Source organism: Equus asinus, chromosome 1 (assembly GCF_041296235.1).
Source record: "Equus asinus isolate D_3611 breed Donkey chromosome 1, EquAss-T2T_v2, whole genome shotgun sequence".
Lineage (NCBI taxonomy): Eukaryota > Metazoa > Chordata > Mammalia > Perissodactyla > Equidae > Equus > Equus asinus.
Genome location: NC_091790.1, coordinates 27752463 through 27770334, shown reverse-complemented (window position 1 = coordinate 27770334; position 17872 = coordinate 27752463). Strand labels below are relative to the sequence as shown.

The following is a 17872-nucleotide window of genomic DNA, read 5'->3' as shown; positions in this document are numbered from 1 at the left end:
TATGTTTTTCATTAAAAACTGGCAAAGATTTTAGTTAATAAATGTAGTAGCAGTAATTTTATGTCCAGTTATTTAATCAGCTTATATACATATTTGTAGTCATTTTATAAACTAACTTGTTTTGTGTACTCAAATACATTTACTTTTAATAGTGCTTTAATAAAGATGAAATGTTCAGCATTTTATGTTTTTAGCCCGTAGATTTATTGTTATACCACACAAACCCAAAAAGATGGTGTCGTCATTTTCTATAAAGATGTTCTGACCTACTTGAAAGTCCCCTGAATCTCTGGCAGACGTTGATGTGTGCCCGGCTTTAACCTGTGAGCTCTCTGGGCTCAGCGTTCTGTGTCCTTCACAAATGACTTCTGTTCTTCAATCACTTTAAACAAAATGACAGCAGCACCGGAATAGTTTAAGAAAATGTTGGCATACCCAAAAGAAGATATCTCTTCTCTACAAAGGGAGCAGAGCAAAATCTAAAGAATACGGAAAATATAAAGGAACTTGACTGGCAATTGCGGTTTATAAAGAAGTAACTTAAATAATGAAAATGGCAGAGGGCTCCTTTGCAATTGTTTTATCACGTATCTAATCAATCCCTTCTGTTGCCCAGGCACTGTTCTCAGCTTTTTCTATCTATCAATCCATAACATTCCCTGTGAGGCGGGGACTGTTATTGTCCTGTTTTACAGGTGAGGAAACTGAGGCATAGAGAGATTGAGTAGCTTGCCCGTGTGCATCTGCTGGTAGCAGAGGAGCTACGACTCCTCTGTGGAACCAGAGCCCTTTGCCCTCCTCCATCAGACCTCTCTCCTTACCGACAATCTACAGCACAGGTCAGCAACTTACCTTGCCTGGGCCGACACATGAGCAGGCCACTTGACGTGCTTTTTAGAAATTTGGTGGCATTTCCCCCAAACCTTTCACACTGACTCCTCCATCTATGACTACCTCCTTGAAATGGCCCATGCACCAAAATTACCTCTCCTCTCTTTTCACTTTACCCAGTTACACAGTCCAATTCTTTCAGTACTTAGAAAGGAGTGATTAGATTATCTAATTTTAGTTACAAGTTGAAGCATTTCAAAAGGTGTTTTGTTTCTTAAAAAAAATTGAAATAAAACCTTAATTGGTAAATTCATGGAGATATTTTTAACAATAGAGTCTTCCCAGGTATCTTCACCTCTTCATGACCCTCCTCCCACCCACCAAATTGCACAGAATGAAGAATAGATTCACAGATGTGAAGGTTTGCCAGCCCATGCGCAGGCCTAGCAGGACTCGGGTATTTGGGAAAGAGGAACATAGTCTTTCTAAGTGATATTAGGTCTCTCTTCATGAGATGGTTCAAGTTTCTTTGTAAATATTCCTATCCACTGAAAAGATTGTTTTTATATTGCCACAAAACAATTAGTGCCATGACTTGTGTTTTACAGCTTACATATCTGATTTCACATACTTTGTCAGTTTTTGTATTTCCAATAATTATCATTTGTTTCCCCTATGACAGATCAGTGGGGCATTGAAGCCATATTTTTCCTTAGTATGAAGCTCATGAACACTGGTTGTCCTTTATGATTCTCTTAGCTCCATGATCACCAAGTCCTTCAACTCTCTGTTCTCCTCACTGAGGACAGTCCTCACAGGTTTTCTCGAGGATCTTCTCCCTTCACACTCTTACAAGATCATAATCTTTATGAAAGGACTCTGAAATCTGCCTTGCTGGTATTGACCCTTTTCCAAAACCCAAAATGTGTGTCTTAAATCTTTGGGCACAGCCACCCAGAGGTTTCAGAGTCTACATCTCAAATTGAACTGATGGCCTGTAATGTGGTCCCTGTCTGAGCCCTCGGATTCTGACATCAATGTCATTTCACCTGCCCCACGTGTTGGAAACCTAGCTGTCATATATATTCCATCATATTCTTTGTTCTCCATGTCCAATTAATCAACCAAACCTGTAAAATATCCTTACAATTTTTCTTCACTTATATATATGCTCCTCTTGTCGTTTTCAACCCATCTTCTAGTGCCAACACCACAAATCAGGCCCCTCTGCTATAGTCTATTAGCTGATGATTCTACCCCTAAGACATTCACTCCTATATTTTGATCTTCCCTAGTTGTCCTGTACTCTACTGTCAAGCTATTCTTTCTTTAAATATATATATGGATACATATATAATATGTATGTGTGTGTGTGTATATATATGTGTGTGTGTAGGCAGACACACACACATAGAAACACACACATCAACTCAAAATGGATTAAACACTTAAATGTAATACCTGAAACTGTAAAAATCCTAGAAGGAAACATAAGGAAAATTTTTGACACTGGTTTTGGCAATGAATTCTTGGATATGATAATAATTTCTTGGATATGACACCAAAAGCACAGGCAACAAACAAAACTAGACAAGTTTTTGTTGTCTAGTTTTGTTGTGTAGCTTTTGTTGTCAACAAAAATAGACAAGTGGAGCTACATCAAACTAAAAAGCCTCTGCACAGCAAAGGAAACAATCAACAGCATGAAAAGGCAATCTATGGAATAGAAAATATCTGCAAACCCTATATCTGATAAGGAATTAATATGCAAAATATGTAAGGAACTCCTACAACTCAACAGCAAAGAAATAAATAACCTGATTTAAAAATCAGCAAATGACTTGAATAGATATTTTTCCAAAGAAGACATACAAGTGGCCAACAGGATTATGAAAAGGTGCTCAACATCACTAATGATCAGGAAATGCAAATCAAAACACAAGGAGATATCACCCCACACCTGTTAAGGTAGCTCTTATCAAAAGGTGACAAGAGTTGTTGAGTATGTGAAGAAGAGAAACTCTTGTATACAGTTGATGGGAATATAAAATGATACAGCTTCTGTGGAAAACAATATGGAAGCTCCTCAAAAAATTAAAAATAGAACTACCATATGATCCAACCATCCCACTTCTACATACATATCCAAAAGAAAAGAAATCAGGATCTCAAAGAGATGTATGCACTCCCATGTCCATTGCGGCATTCTTCACAATAGCCAAGATGGAAACAACTAAAATGTCCATGGATAGATGAAAGGGTAAATAAAATGTGGTATATATGTACAATGGAATATTATTCAGCCATAAAAAGAAGGAAATCCTACCATATGCAACAACATGGATGAACCTAAAGGAATTATGCTACTGAAATAAGCCCGTCTCAGAAGGACAAATACTACATGATTCCATTTATATGAGGAATCTAAAATAGTTAAACTCATAGAATGGTGGTTTCCAGGAGCTTGGGGGAGGGGGAATGAGGAGATGTTGTTCAATGGGTATAAAGTTTCAGTTATGCAAGATGAGTAAGTTCTAGGCTATCCTTTCTTAAATGGTTATTTAATGGTCTCGTATTTGAAAATTATCTTTATTTGCCTCATTGCCTAAAGTATCCAGTCCAGACACAGTGGGCACAGAAGGCCCCTTCCTGCCTCTTCAACATTACCTGTCTCTGGCCACTGTAGCCTCAACTAGACCCTCTCTCCTGACGCTTCCGTGCCCAGTTCTCACCTCCGCACCTTTGCCCAGGGATGTTCATCCCTTCTCATCTTGCAAGGCCTATCAAGGTCCCCCTCCCCAATGAAACTTTTCCCTTTTACTCCAGCCTGTAACTCTCTTTCTTTTCTCTAAACCGGGGCTTCTTCCTATATAACCTTGGTCTGTACCCCTTATTTGGTGTTTAGTCATTTTCTACCTTGAAATTTTACTTAACTTTTTGTGATTGTATTACTTTCTTTTCAGGGAAGCAACATCATTTAGCACGTGTTATTTAATCCTTTACGAAAACCCTGGGAATTAGGTATCCTTCTGCAAATGGTGAACTAAGGCCCAGAAAGACACAGTAACTTTCAACTTGTCAAAGAATTTAAAAGGGATGGAGTTAACTATATTCTAGTGACTCGTTTAAACCTAGATCTGCTTGATTCCAAACCCAGGCTGCTCTCCATAAAGGGAATGTGTCATTAATTCATTCTTTCAGTAAACTGTTAATAAATAAAATGTCAATCCAAAGAAATAAGTCATTCTTTCTCTGAACACACTTTTGGCTTTTTTCCTTCCTACTAACTATCCCCATTACCCCCTGACACTCAGCACATCACTGTAACTAATTTAGTGGTTCAGTGTATTTTTCGCTTTAGTTTCTTAGGTGAAATTTGATTAAGAAATATAAGAACTCCTGCATGTAAAGAACTTTAATAAATTTGTGCTTAATCCCTGCAAAATATATATATAGCAAACTGAAATGTGGTTGTAAGAGACAGCCAGTACTGCTATCATAATAATGTCATCTTAAAATTGCTTCAAGGCCTTAACTTCACCTGAATTATTCTTTCCCTAGATTCTTTAGTTCTACTTGTTTGGTTGAGTGTATTAAAGTTCACAGTACGTTGTCTAATTCAGGGACAGTTTTTGCGAAATAATGCCGTGTTTTACAGTTAACACCAGTGGTAAAAATCACAAATAATCTATTTCTAACTGTCTCAGTTGATAAAATTCTGCCAGGACTTCCCAGGCTTGTTATTGTATTTCTTGCTTCTCCATTTTATGAACACTTGTTAGCCCAAAGTATAATTATTCCCTCTACTTCTCACAAAATTATACTATTTTCAGCATTATACAGAAATGTGAAAAAAGAAAGAGAAACTTTGAAGATGTATTTTAATATGTATTTTGCTTCTTTTTATCCCCTTTGGTTAAAACAATGCTATTTTAAAAGTTTGAGGAAATGCCTTTAACTTCATGACAGGCGATAGAAAGTGGGAATGTTCAAAGCTATAGAACAAAGGATTTCTTCTTTATTTATTATACTTGAAAGTACCACTCATTGACTGTTGCACATAAGCAGACCATTCCTGGATAGTAAAGGTTAAGTGTGCATAAATTCCAGATCTGCTTACAACTGACCTTTAGCTGTCTTGTTAGCATTTTTGACAAAAACTAAAGTTATTCCATAAAATAATTTGACTCTCCATTCCCAAGTCCGTATTTGTTACTCAGTAATTAATATCTTCCAGCCAGATAGAGCCATCAGTATTTGTAATGAAGCAGCAAGCCATCAAGACAGTGGAAAAGGTGAGCAGGTCAATGGAAAGGAGCCCTGGGAGTGGATTCTCACTACCATAACCTGGGATGTGGTCTGAGGCATGTCACTGAGCCTCTTAAACCTTCAGTTTCTCTCTTTAAGAACAGAAAATTTGCCTTGAATTTATAGATTAATTTGGGCAGAATCACCATCTTTATAAGTTGGAGTCTGCCCATCCAGGAGTACAGTCAATATATATATTTATTCATAGAATACTATGCCTGTCTTCCATTTATGCTTAAGTCTTACATATGATTACATATTGATTGTTAGTTTTATTACCAGGTACCTCTAAGGATTTAGTCTGCTTCATTTCTTGCTATAGTGAACATTTAAAAATATATTTTCTAAGTAGTTTTTTAATGGCACATAGGAATTCTACCATTTTTAGTGTGTTGATCTTTTATGCAGCAATTCTTCTGAACTCTCTTACTAATTAAACTTATTTGTAGATTCTCTTGGTGGACTATGTGGGTGGCCGTTATATCTTCAAAGAACAAGAGTTTTGTTTCTTCTTTTCCAATCATCATACATATTTTTCTTATCTTACCACATTAGCTGGAACCTCTAGTACAATGTTGAACAGAAATGATGATAACAGTCTTCCTTTCTCCTTTCTAACCATGGGGGGATGTTCTTAAAGTTTCACCCAGTCTTATCAATCTGTTCAATTTAATTATGATTGAAGTTCATAATCAAAAGGCTTATGATTTTTAACATGTTGCTAAATTCAGTTTGCCTCGTACCGTATTTGCATACAAGGCATTTGGACTGTCATTATCTGCTTTCAGTGGCAAGGTTATGCTAGCCTCATGTAGTGAGTTGTGTAGCTTTCCTTCTTTTTCTATTCTTAAAAAGAGCCTGGATAGGTGGACATTTTTCTGTTCTTTTAAGGTTAAGTAATTTCATTGAGACTCAATTTTTAACATGATGTTATTTCTTTTTTTTTTTTAAAGATTTTGTTCTTTTCCTTTTTCTCCTCAAAGCCCCGCAGTACATAGTTGTATATTCTTCGTTGTGGGTCCTTCTAGTTGTGGCATGTGGGATGCTGCCTCAGCGTAGTTTGATGAGCCGTGCCATGTCCGCGCCCAGGATTCAAACCAATGAAACACTGGGCCGCCTGCTGCGGAGAGCGTTAACTTAATCACTCGGCCACGGGGCCAGCCCCAACATGATGTTATTTCTATCAGGATTTTCTTTTTGATCTATGAGTCATTTAAAAATGTTTTTAAATTTCCCAATGTATAGGGGTTAAAGTTTGGCTATCTTTCAGTTAATCATTTGTTATCTTATTTAATTTTCTTCAGAAAATGTGACACGTGACATAGATATTTTAGAATTTCTTGAGACTTACTTTGTGGTTTGGTACTCATTCAGTTTTCTAAACTATCTCATGTATGCTTGTAAAGAATGCATTTTATCTAATTATTGAATGCAAAGTTTTATGAAGGTCCATTAAGTAGACCTTATGTCTAAAATTTATGTCTGGATTTCCTATTTAAAAGTAAACAAATTATAATAATTTAAAAAACTAGTAAAGGAAAATAAGAAGAAAAGGACCAGCGCACCAGATATTAAAGTCTGTTAAACAGTTGTGCTAATTAAATCAAAATAGTACTGGTTCATGAAAAGAATTACCAATGAAACAGAATAGAAAGTTAAGAAATAAGGCTTTACAATAAAGTGATACTTCTAGTCAGTGGAAGACTATTCAATAAATACATTGGGACAACTGGGTAGTGACTGGAAAAAAGTCACAGTTCAAAGCATACCTCACACCTTACACCAGGAAAAGTTACAAATTTATTAATGACTTAAATTTAAAGGAAAGAAATCATAAAAGTGCTAGAATAAACTATCAGAAAGTGTCTTTTCCAATCATTTCTGTTCTTTTTGCTACAAAATGAGGGAAAACCTTTTCAATGATGACTCGAAATTCCAAACCGGTCAAAGATTGATAAATTCTAAAACATAAAAAAATCTACATGGCAAAAGAAAAATTTGAAACTCCTATTACACATGAAAGATGAATCTCCCTAATATAAAAGGGTTCCTGAAAAAAACAAGGCCAGAGCCTCACTAGAAGAAAAATGGCATAAGATATGAAACTACAAACCACAGAAAAAGATATATGAATGGCTTTCAAAAATATCTTCAAAAGGTGATTATTCTCACAGTAAGAGAATTGCAAATTAAAACAACACTGAAACATCATTTTACCTATAATATTGTCAAGAATCAAACTTTGATAACATTCTCCTTGGATAGGGAACAACAAAACAGTTATTCTCATTTTTTTGTTGAGAATATAATTTAGTACCATCCTTAGGAAGCACCATTTGGCAATATCTATCAAAATTGCAAATATTTGTATCCTTTAATAAAGCAATTCCTTTTCCAGGAATTTATCCTACCTCATACTTATTATTTCTTTTTACCATACCTTTATTTTCTGCCTTTCTCTATATTTTGAATGTGACTCTTAATAAACAAATTTTTAACTGAAGTTATAAAATTTTTTTGAGAATCTGTCTTTTCACAAGAGAAGTCGATCCATTTACACTTAGTATGATTACTTATATATTTGGATTCATTCTATGTAGTTTCTCCTCTCCATGTTTTTTCCTGGGAGCAGGTGGGATGTTCAACCAGCCTTGTGTTGCATCAGTAGAGCTTTATTCATTCCCTCTACTACATTCTAGTCTCTTGGAAGCTAATTTTATTTCTATTCTTTCGGTGGGTATCCTTGCACTTTAATATGCTTAATTAATTAAGTCTAAACTTAATCAATAACTTTATCTTCATCCCTATCAATGCAATGACCTTTCTTTGACTCAGATCACCTTTCTCTCATCTTTTCTACTTTTCTAGTGTTACAGCTTTGCTTTGTAGCCCACTATAATTGATTATGTGATTTTATTTTTAATAGCCAGTGTTTATTTAGCCCTATCAATCTGCTCAACAATTTGTTTACTATTATCTCTTGCATCTCATTTCTTTGTCATGTCTTCAGCTTACTTTTTAGTAAATTATATTGTTTGGTTGGCGCAATGATCCCTGTGTGAAAAACAAAAACTAAAACAAAATCCTCTCAGTCTTGGTCAGATACGTGCAGTTTGTCTTTATTCTGAGTGGTGGTTTAGCTGAGTGTTGCACTGAAGATTAACAGTTATTGTTCTTTCAGCATCAGGGATTTTCACTCTGTCTTCTGGTCTCTATTTTGTTAACAAGGGATGTAATTTCAGTCTAATTTCGATCTTTTATACATAATCTGTCTTTTGTTTCTAGTTGCTTTTAAATTTTTTCTTGACTTTGGAGTTTTATAGTTTCTATGAAAAGTGTCTACATGCGCATTCAGTCTGAAGATTCAAATCTTCCTTCCATGATGAAAGATGCCTAGCCATTATTTCTCCACTCTCTATCCTCGCTGGAACTCCCACGAGTCACGTGTGCGAGCATTTCAGGCAGGAATTCTCTGCCACCCCTTCCGTGGCCTTGCTTCCCTGTGTTGCCCCCTCCTTGGCCCCTCAGTTCTGTGATGCAGACCCCTAATTCTCTTTTCTTCTGTGGCCAATCTGTTATCCAGCCAACTACTGGATTTTTAAGTTAATGATACTGTATATATTTTTTGAAGTTGTATTTAGTTCTTTTTAAAAAGTGAAATATGCTTCTATGTTTTGAGCATTTTTAAAATATTTCTCTTCATATTTTACTCTGTTATTTCTAGTTGCTAGTCCCAGAGCTCATCCTCATGCTCACTGGTCTATTGAGTCCTCCTTATGTTGACTCCATTACCGTGGTGATTGGTAACTTTGAGCTGAGGTTGTGTTTTCTGTGGCAATCCCACGTACCTGGATTATGCAAGCATTAACACTTTTGCATTTGCCTTTGTCCAGGCCCCAGAAGTTTCTTTTCAATGGTCTGGGAACAATTTTTTTTTTGCCTAATTCCTTGACTGCAAATTTCCCTTTGAGTTTTTATTTCTCAGAGGAGATTTTTCCCATTGAGAGCTTTGTCAAATATCAAGATCTCTTTTTTTCCCCACAAACTCCTGGGAAGAGAGTTTCTAGTCCCCTTTTCAAAGGTGGGACAGGCCTTCAAGGCTCCTCGTTATATCCAGGAACCTGAGTTTACCCCTCTTCTCTTGCCAAATGCCCTGTTTTCCTGAACTCCTGTGACATTAAAACCTCAGTCCCAGGCTTGTGATGTGGTCTTTACCTAATACTCCCTTGGGTCACACAGCATCTCCTGGAGCTCACTTCTGTGTCTCAGGTCTCCAGCATCTGAGGATTTTCTGAGCTCAGCTTTGCATTGAACACATTTTGGTGTCTTTTAGACTTTGTAGCAGTTTAAGTATCCACATCAGCCCTGTCTGTCATCTTGCCTGAAATGTCCTTCTTTTTGACACTAAAGAGCATTTTTCATGTTCAAACTCTTCTTTTTGCACCAAAATCTCATGTACTATTACATGATTTTAATTGTATATTCACTATCACTGAAAAAATGTAAAGTGACATAAATTATATTTGGTTATTCATCACAACCGCATCCACACACATTTGAAAAAAGAGAAGCACATCCATGTTTGAAATCTGTTGTGTATACCATCCACAGACGGTGCTTACTGCCTATGTAGTTTGTAAGCCTTCTTGCGGTAACTCAACAGCTGCTTCAGGGGCTGAAAAACAATAAGTTAAAGCTTGATTTTTAAAATGTGACAACAAGTCTAAATGAGGCTATGGTATATTAATAAATAATTAGACTTTTTCAGGTCAATTTGTGATTTTTTAAGCAAGATTCTTAGGAATTATTACCTGAGCCATAGTAACAGATAGTTGCAATGATATGTTGTTTGTTTATTGAAGCCAGGATACAGAAAGTATAAAAGTAAATTTCTGATTTGAGTTTTTTTAATGAACATCAGTAACTCACTGTGCTTCTAACCTTTACCGAACATATTTGTTGTGGGGATAAAATGTTAAATTTAGTAGACCAGATCAAGTTAGAATTTTATTGCTTCTGACCAAACGTGACCATAAGATTTACAGATCAACTAGTAGGTCCTATGTGATCTTTAAAAAGTTACAAAACATAACTTTAAAAACACAGAGATTCTCTGACTAAAAATACTTGATGTTTCTGGAGTTAATATCCAAGTAGTCAGCAATCAGGATATTAGCCTGTAATTTTAACTAATACATCTAAAACAGCTTTTCTTCTGTGTCCCACTTCACACAGCTTTCTTTTAATTCTAGATTTCTTGCATAAACCTTGAAGAAAGATTGCCAAAGTTTCTACAGTTTGAAAACTAATATTTTCATGGCAATACTAAAGAAATATAAGGTGTAATATTTATTATTGAAACTAGTTATCTTAAAAGCGCAATAATTTACATAACTGGAAAAAGGGTTATTGCTAAATAAAACATAAAAATGACCCTCTTAAATCTAAATGAACAGAAGAAGCCAACAATTTAGAACTTTAGGTGGATTGTAATTAGTCTCTAGGTGGTGAATATGCTGTAGTCTACACAGGAATAGAAATATAATGATGTACATCTGAAATTTATATAATGTTATAAACCAATGTTGCCTCAATTAAAAACAAAAGAAGAACTCTAAAGGATAGTAGTCACCATGTGACAAATACACGCAAAGACACATGAGAGATCTCTTAATTTGTCTCTTTAAATTATGGTGTTAATCTTAAATTATTCTGAACATCTAATTTTTTTTAAAAGAAGACCTTGTTTTATTATTACCAGCGTATTAATTATGGACATACATTAATGTGTTTGCTTTTGATGATACTGTAAAAAACAGGAACTTTTCCTTCTAAAGTTTTAAAAGTAGATAGAATAGCAAATTAAGCTTTAAATGATTTCTAGGAAAATGAGAGTAAATAGAAGCATCAAGAAGCCCATGTTATTGTCTATTAAAATTCTCCTAAAATTCCTGAAATGTAAATAATCACTGCCATCCTAACGGAGAACACATAGGATTTTATTTGTAGAATATGTAATTCATAGAAATTTACAGACTCCTTCATGCTACGACCCTCTGTGTGCTCTGCCCTGGTCCCCAGCCTCAGCCCTGGAGATGGCCATTCATCATCTGGCCACTGTTCTTTAAGCTGAGGATACCTCTCAAAGAGTTAGCACAGAGGACAGATTCAAAAGGTCAGGATTAAAATTCCACACGTGCTTATCGAGTATTTACCTATTATGTGCCAAACATCCTTCAAGGCAGTGACAAGCTCCCTGAACAACAGAACTTAAGAAGCTGCAATGAATAAATGATAAGGGCTACAAAGAAAATCAAACCGGGTGATAAGCAGTGATAAGAGGGCCTCACTGAACTGAAATCCAGGTGCAAGGAGTCGCCCGTGACTGAGAGGTTTGGAAAGAAAGGGAACGGTGCGTTCAAAGAGAGTCTCTCAGGCGAAGTGAGAGAGGCCAGGCCAGTCTGAGGACCAAAGGCCCCAGTGTCTCCAGAGAACAGCGCTCATAGGAGGACAGTGTGCAGTGAAGGGACGTGTGGGCAGATCAGGAGGCCCTGGGGAGACTCGATCAGGAGCAACAACAGGTCAGGACCCACATGTACGGAGAAGGGAAGCAGGAAGGCAAAAATAGAAACAGGGAGATCCGTTGGAGGCTGTTGCAGTAATTTGGGTAAGGCAAGTTTGCGGCTTAGGCTAAGCTGGTAGTGAGCAAAATGGTGACAAAGCAAATGAAATAAGGACTTATTTGGAGTTGGAATCAATTGGATTGCTGATGGATTGAACACAGGATTTGAAGGAAAGAAATCAAGGATGACCCCCAGTGTTGGGGGTGTGCTGTCAGGAGGCCCAGGAAAGACAGCTTCACAAGGTCAACTGTGTCTTACTGGTGAGAACAGAAAAAGGAATGGACGATTAGACAAAATGAAGGCCGTTGGTGACCTGGGTAACAGTAATTACAGTGAAATGGTGAGAAGTGTGTTGAAGAGAGAATGGGAGTGAGGACACATAGACTCTCTTTACCATGGAAAGCAATGTGGAAATGACGTGGTAGCTGGAAGGGACTCTTTCAGAAAAAAAGAAAAATACATTAAAGAAAAGCCAGATATATAGTGTTAAAAAAACAAAACAAATACACACACACACACAAACTCCTGATTATAAATAGAATGTAAGAAAATTTCCCAAGGACTAGGTCAAATTCATCAACTGAAACAATATTATAATTTAAAAGAAGGATTCCTAGAAGATATGCAAGCAGAAAAGAAAGTTCCATATAAAAATGTCACCCTGTAGGAATTAAAACAGTATCTACAGTGTTTAACGAAGTTGGTGACCTCAAAATATAATAGTAAGTTGTTATTCCATTGTTAAGGCAACAGATCTGCAGTGATAAAGATATGCCAAATAACTGATAAACAGATCAGAAAAAGAATTCAAAAGAGAATTTTTTGTGGGAAAGAACTGCTGTGGTCCGTGAGCTGGGAGGAGTGAAGGACACAGAGATAAGCTTTTTCTTTCTCAATCTCACTCAGTCTTTCATTCAATTTTTCTGTCTCTCGGTTGCTCTCTCTTTTTTTCTCTTTCTTTATTCTTTCTCCCATTTCTTTCTTTTTTAAAATCTTTGAGGAGGAATCATGCATATGCTCAATATTTGTTGTTTGAAGACATATCATAAAATGGGAGCAGGAAAAACAAATCCAGCTACGAATTACTTAGGAAAGACACTCTTAGATCATAATGTCAGAGGAAGAGTGGAAGTAAAAGCATAGAAAAAGATAAATAGATGAACTAGTTATAGCAATATTAGTATTAGATTAGACTAAGATAAAGAGGATAAATACATGAGGATAAATGGAATTCACCAGGAGATTAGAGTAATGCTGAATCTTGATGTGCCTAACAACATGGCCTGAGGGCAGTACCATGTCCTGCAGCCAGACTGCTTGGGTTCAGATCCCAGCTCCAGCACTTACTCGGGATGGACCTTAGGCAAGTTATTAAACCTCTCTGTGCCTCAGTTTCCTCATACTGACAATTGGGATACTAGTAATATCTACCTCTTAGAGTCGTTATGAGGATTAAATGAACTAATATACATAAGTATTGACAAGAGTGTCTGGTATCCTCAACATGGGCATATTGATTATTGATGTTGTTAGTATTGTTGTCCCAAACCACACAAATAAAAAAATCAACAGCATTCCAAGAAAAAATTGGCACGTCAACGATCTTACTAGGAGACCTTTAACTTGCTTCTCTAAGTAAGAGAAATATGTTTTCAAATGTTTGAGAAAGCTGTAGATGGCTGCAATAAAATTTTTAAACAGGCTGTCTTATCTTTCAAATCACTGAAAAAAAAAAGTCAATAAAAAATATCTACGTAACAAAACTGTAAAAAGTAAATGAAAAACAGCAAGCAGAGACCAAAAAATAAGATGACAGAAGTTAAACCAGGCGTAGCCATAAATGTGAATGACTTAACGTATTAAAACACAAAGACTTAGATCATGTTAAACTACAAAATTGAATGATTTGCCACTTATAAGAGACATTTGTGAAAGTGCCACAATAGGCTAAAAGAAAGAATTAGCAACACATATCAAAAATGTAAATAAAAACACAGTACAGGTGACACTTTTATCATGAAGTTGAGTTACAAGGTAAAATTACAGATGACAACATTGTACCTTTTGGAGCTGAAGGATGTAGCAATAAATTTTTTAAAGATTGCACAAAATAATGTTCTAAAATGTTTCAAATACACAAAAATCCTTGAAAAATCCATTAAATGTATATTCCATAAACTTTTACTATGGATAAACTTTATGAATATACAAGGAATATAAAATAAACTGATGTCTGTATATACCTCCATTTGAGATTCGTTTTCCAAGCTCCAGTTCCAATAGGGCATTTGAACATTCCACTCTTGACTGCTTACTTCCTTGGTTGGCTGGGCAGTTCATGAGAAGATTGGAGACAGACCTCCTGCTTGAGGAACTGTAGGACATTTCATTCACTCAGATTCACAGTAAACACTCAGGAATGTGGTGGGGTTGTTGCCAGTTACTCATACCCAGGAGCATACAGGCATGTGGCTAGGCACTCCAGAACCCTGGAAAGGAGCTGAAGGATATAGAAGCCTCCTAATGTAAAAGAGAGTTTCTCTAAGGTCTTGATAGGCTCCTCACTTAATTATAAGGGGATAATTAGAAGCTCAGCACATTCAGGAGGACTTGAAAACAAGGGAAATTGGCACCCCTTACTGGGGATGCTGAATCTTTTGCTCCGTAGGTGTGTTGTATCTGCAATCTGAGTCTGTTGACTTCTTTCCATCCATGATATCACCATCACTTCTGTCACCTTGCAAGTGGTAAGTCTGGTCATGTATACTCTAGACAGTGGAGGACTCAGCTAGAACAAATCTCCTACATGTGGACAGCTCCTAACACGTCATCTCTTTGCTCAACTCAGGAATTTTAGTTCCCATCCCTCTTGGTGGTGCTGAATGCTATTGCAAAGGTTTGGACAGGAGATCCTGGAGGCGTTATTGAGGGTGAAAGATACAGAAGTGGAAAACGGATATCTCTCTGCTCCCAGGAGAAACAGACGAGCGACTTGGGATATTTTGATTTCGAAGTGTCAGTGGTCCATTCAGGCTCAGCCCACTGTCTGTCTTCTCCATTTTTTCTTGATGTCATCAACACCCTACTTGTCATCCAGGCTCCAGGAAACAGTCACAGAATCATGTTTCACCCCTCACTGTTATCTTCACAAGAATATATTAATGTGTATTCCCTATTAGATTCCTGTTAGAAATTTGGATGCTAATCTCTTTTCGACTGTTTTTTTTCATTTTATTCTTGCATCTATCTGTTCAGCGTACATACTATGAAATTCTTGACTTCTTTTCAGGATTGCATTTGTGCCAAATGGTAAAAAATTAGCCCAAAGCCCCAAAACAAATATCAAAATGCTCCTAATGTAGATTATTTATGATTTTAATCTGTTAAGATTTTGAAGGTCAATGATTTTAACTCACTGCTAATAGATTGAAGATATGATGACGTACTTCAGGCAGTGAGATGAATGGTTATAAAATCTTCCTCAAGTTCTGAAGAACTTGCTCCCCCTAATTGGTGACAGCTTCGTAGCTGGTCCGGCCACCCTTTGCCCCATTGTTGTTTCACACAGCTTTTCTTCTCTCTCCTTTCAGGTAGAAATTGAGAAGCTGGACTACCATCATTATCTGCCTCTGTTTTTTGATGGGCTCTGTGAAATGACATTTCCCTATGAGTTTTTTGCTCGGCAAGGAATCCACGACATGCTGGAACACGGGGGGAACAAGATTCTTCCTGTCATTCCACAGCTCATTATCCCGATAAAAAGTAAGTGAACAGGTGAAGAAGCGTCCCTCAGTTTATATGGTGCTGCTTTTCGACAACTTGCTAATTAAGTAATAAAACACAGCAGACTGAGGCTATCCCCAGGTTTTGGGGGAAATTTTTAATAAATTGACATATGGGACCAGACACCCCAAATCTCCCAATATATCCCATCATCGATACTGCACTGTGGCTTAGCCACATAAATAAACCAAATTACATGGGGTTTACACGAATTTAAAATGCATTGTAATGACACAAGTGTTAACATTGATTTATACATTCAGAAGTGGATAAAGGTTATGTCTTCATATGTATGCATTGACACTAACTTCCAAATTCTTTATGAATGACATTCCTAATTTTTAAATTACAATATAAACACAATTATTTTTAGTGTCTTTTAGGTAGTAGGATTCATAATTTTAAGAATAAAACATCTGGAATGGAGAAAAGATTAATGTTATTGAATACTTGAGATTTTTAATCTATGATAGGTTACCCAGGGGGACTCTAGAGGAACACTGTCACTGGCTTTATCTGCTTGTCTATAAATGAGATTATGCTTCCTTTCTATGGCCAAACTATTCCAGCGTGGGTCCCTTTGGACCAGTCATCTGAAAGCAGCCCCCTTCAAAAGTGTTTCTGAGGTTTTCATTTTTCAGTGTGACAGCTTCTTCTGGCTCTGGAACAAGCCTCTTAGTTGCTTCCAGTGCAGTCTCCTCACCTTGCTGTCACAGCTGCTGATGACCCATGTAATAGATCTACCCTACTGAGACAAGACTCTGGGAGGGACAGCTGGCTTCTTCTCAAGTCCAAATGGCCAGGCCTGGCCCTCTCGCCACCCACCCTCACCCCCCAGATTCTGCGAGCACCAGAGTTGCTGACTTGCACTACTGTGTTGCTGCTACTTCTGCTTTGGCTTTGTTCTTGCTGCGGATTGAAAGCAGAGGGTTGGTGCCTCTGAGCACCTCGCGAGTAGAGGAAATCTCACCCTTTCCCAGCCAGAGCTGCCCCAGGCATTTCACCCACTAGATCTGGGACCAGCTGCCCCATGACTTCAGAGGGATGAACAGGTCCCTGCCTCCCCAACGCCATATCCGCCTCACTGCCTGCTCCAGGGTGAACCACTTCCCAGGATGATTGGCAGATGCCTGCCTAGTCTCCTAGGATCTGGGGGAACCCTACACTCTCAGTCTCAGGGGTTCTCTTGCCATGCAGTTTGACCAAAACAAGAACAAAAGAGGTCAACATCAAGTCACTTCCCAAAATGTGGATTATTTATTCTTATTCATGATGACTTTTTTCTTGATTTGAATTAAGACTCCGTTAGAATTCTAGATCTTTGGCAGTTCCACTGTCACTGTTCAAATTGAATCAACACTGAGACTTGCTCTCATGTCTTTGGGGTTTCTGTAAGCAGTCCTTAACTGACCACTCCAGATTTCCACGGTGACATAGAAAGTGAAACCAAACAAAAGGACACTGCTACCTGCTGTGACAAGTGACGTGGAAAGAAAAATGACTCTTTGAAAGGGACTTTATTAAACAGGAGTTTCTCTTTCCCCACATGCATCAGCTGAGTGAAGAACTGATCTTTAAAGGGCTTCAGGAAAGATATATAATTCTGAGCCATATTAAAACCTTTTCCCAGTGTGATTTATTCTCTCTAACAGGTCACAATTTTTGAGCACGTTAAGTTCTACTTGAGATGCTACGTTTTCTAATGGATGATGTACAAGTTTTATTGATAAACAAAAAAAGCCCAGAACATTCTCCCCAGGAACTATCTAGAAAGTACATTTTCCTTTTCCTCCTGCCTCCATCAGAATAACAGCAATCCCCAGAAGCCTGTTCTTTTCTTAAAAATAAACTGTTCGTGTTGGTGTCACTGCCTTCTCATGAGTCTTTCCCTCATGTCCCCACTGAAAAAACTGGAGGGCAGAAAGAGAGTTTCTAAGTAATATTCTGATTATACTGTTTACAATAAAAGCATACCAAATTAGAATATTGTAAGCCAAGGTAAATTGATTTTCATTTTTGTTTGATCTGTATTTTGAAGATATATAAATGAGTTCAGAAAGAGGTGATGCATTCTAAGGACAAAATTTACAGTACACACATCCTAGAGGTCATTTGCTGATGAGTGAAAACATTATTAAGAACTGAGTAAACATGATTTGTCAGAGAATGTTAACTATATATGAATTTGATAATTTAAGGTTCTAGAAGCAATGAAAATTTATCTTGGTAGATACCCTTGCTTGCCTTCCTGGGCTTCTGCTATTATATACTGATCCTGGATCTAACTCAGCTTGCTTCTTTTCAATCTGTTTACATTGCCAAAAGCC

The 17872-nt window shown here is 37.1% G+C and overlaps 1 protein-coding gene across 1 annotated transcript in view; it reads left to right on the top strand.

The window, feature by feature from the left end:
- Positions 1-17872, top strand: part of PACRG (parkin coregulated) — a 459177-nt gene that overhangs the window by 226247 nt on the left and 215058 nt on the right. Inside the window, exon 3 of the mRNA XM_014858375.3 lies at positions 15353-15524. Coding sequence (XP_014713861.1) covers positions 15353-15524 — 172 coding nt within the window. The remainder of the gene's footprint in view (positions 1-15352; positions 15525-17872) is intronic.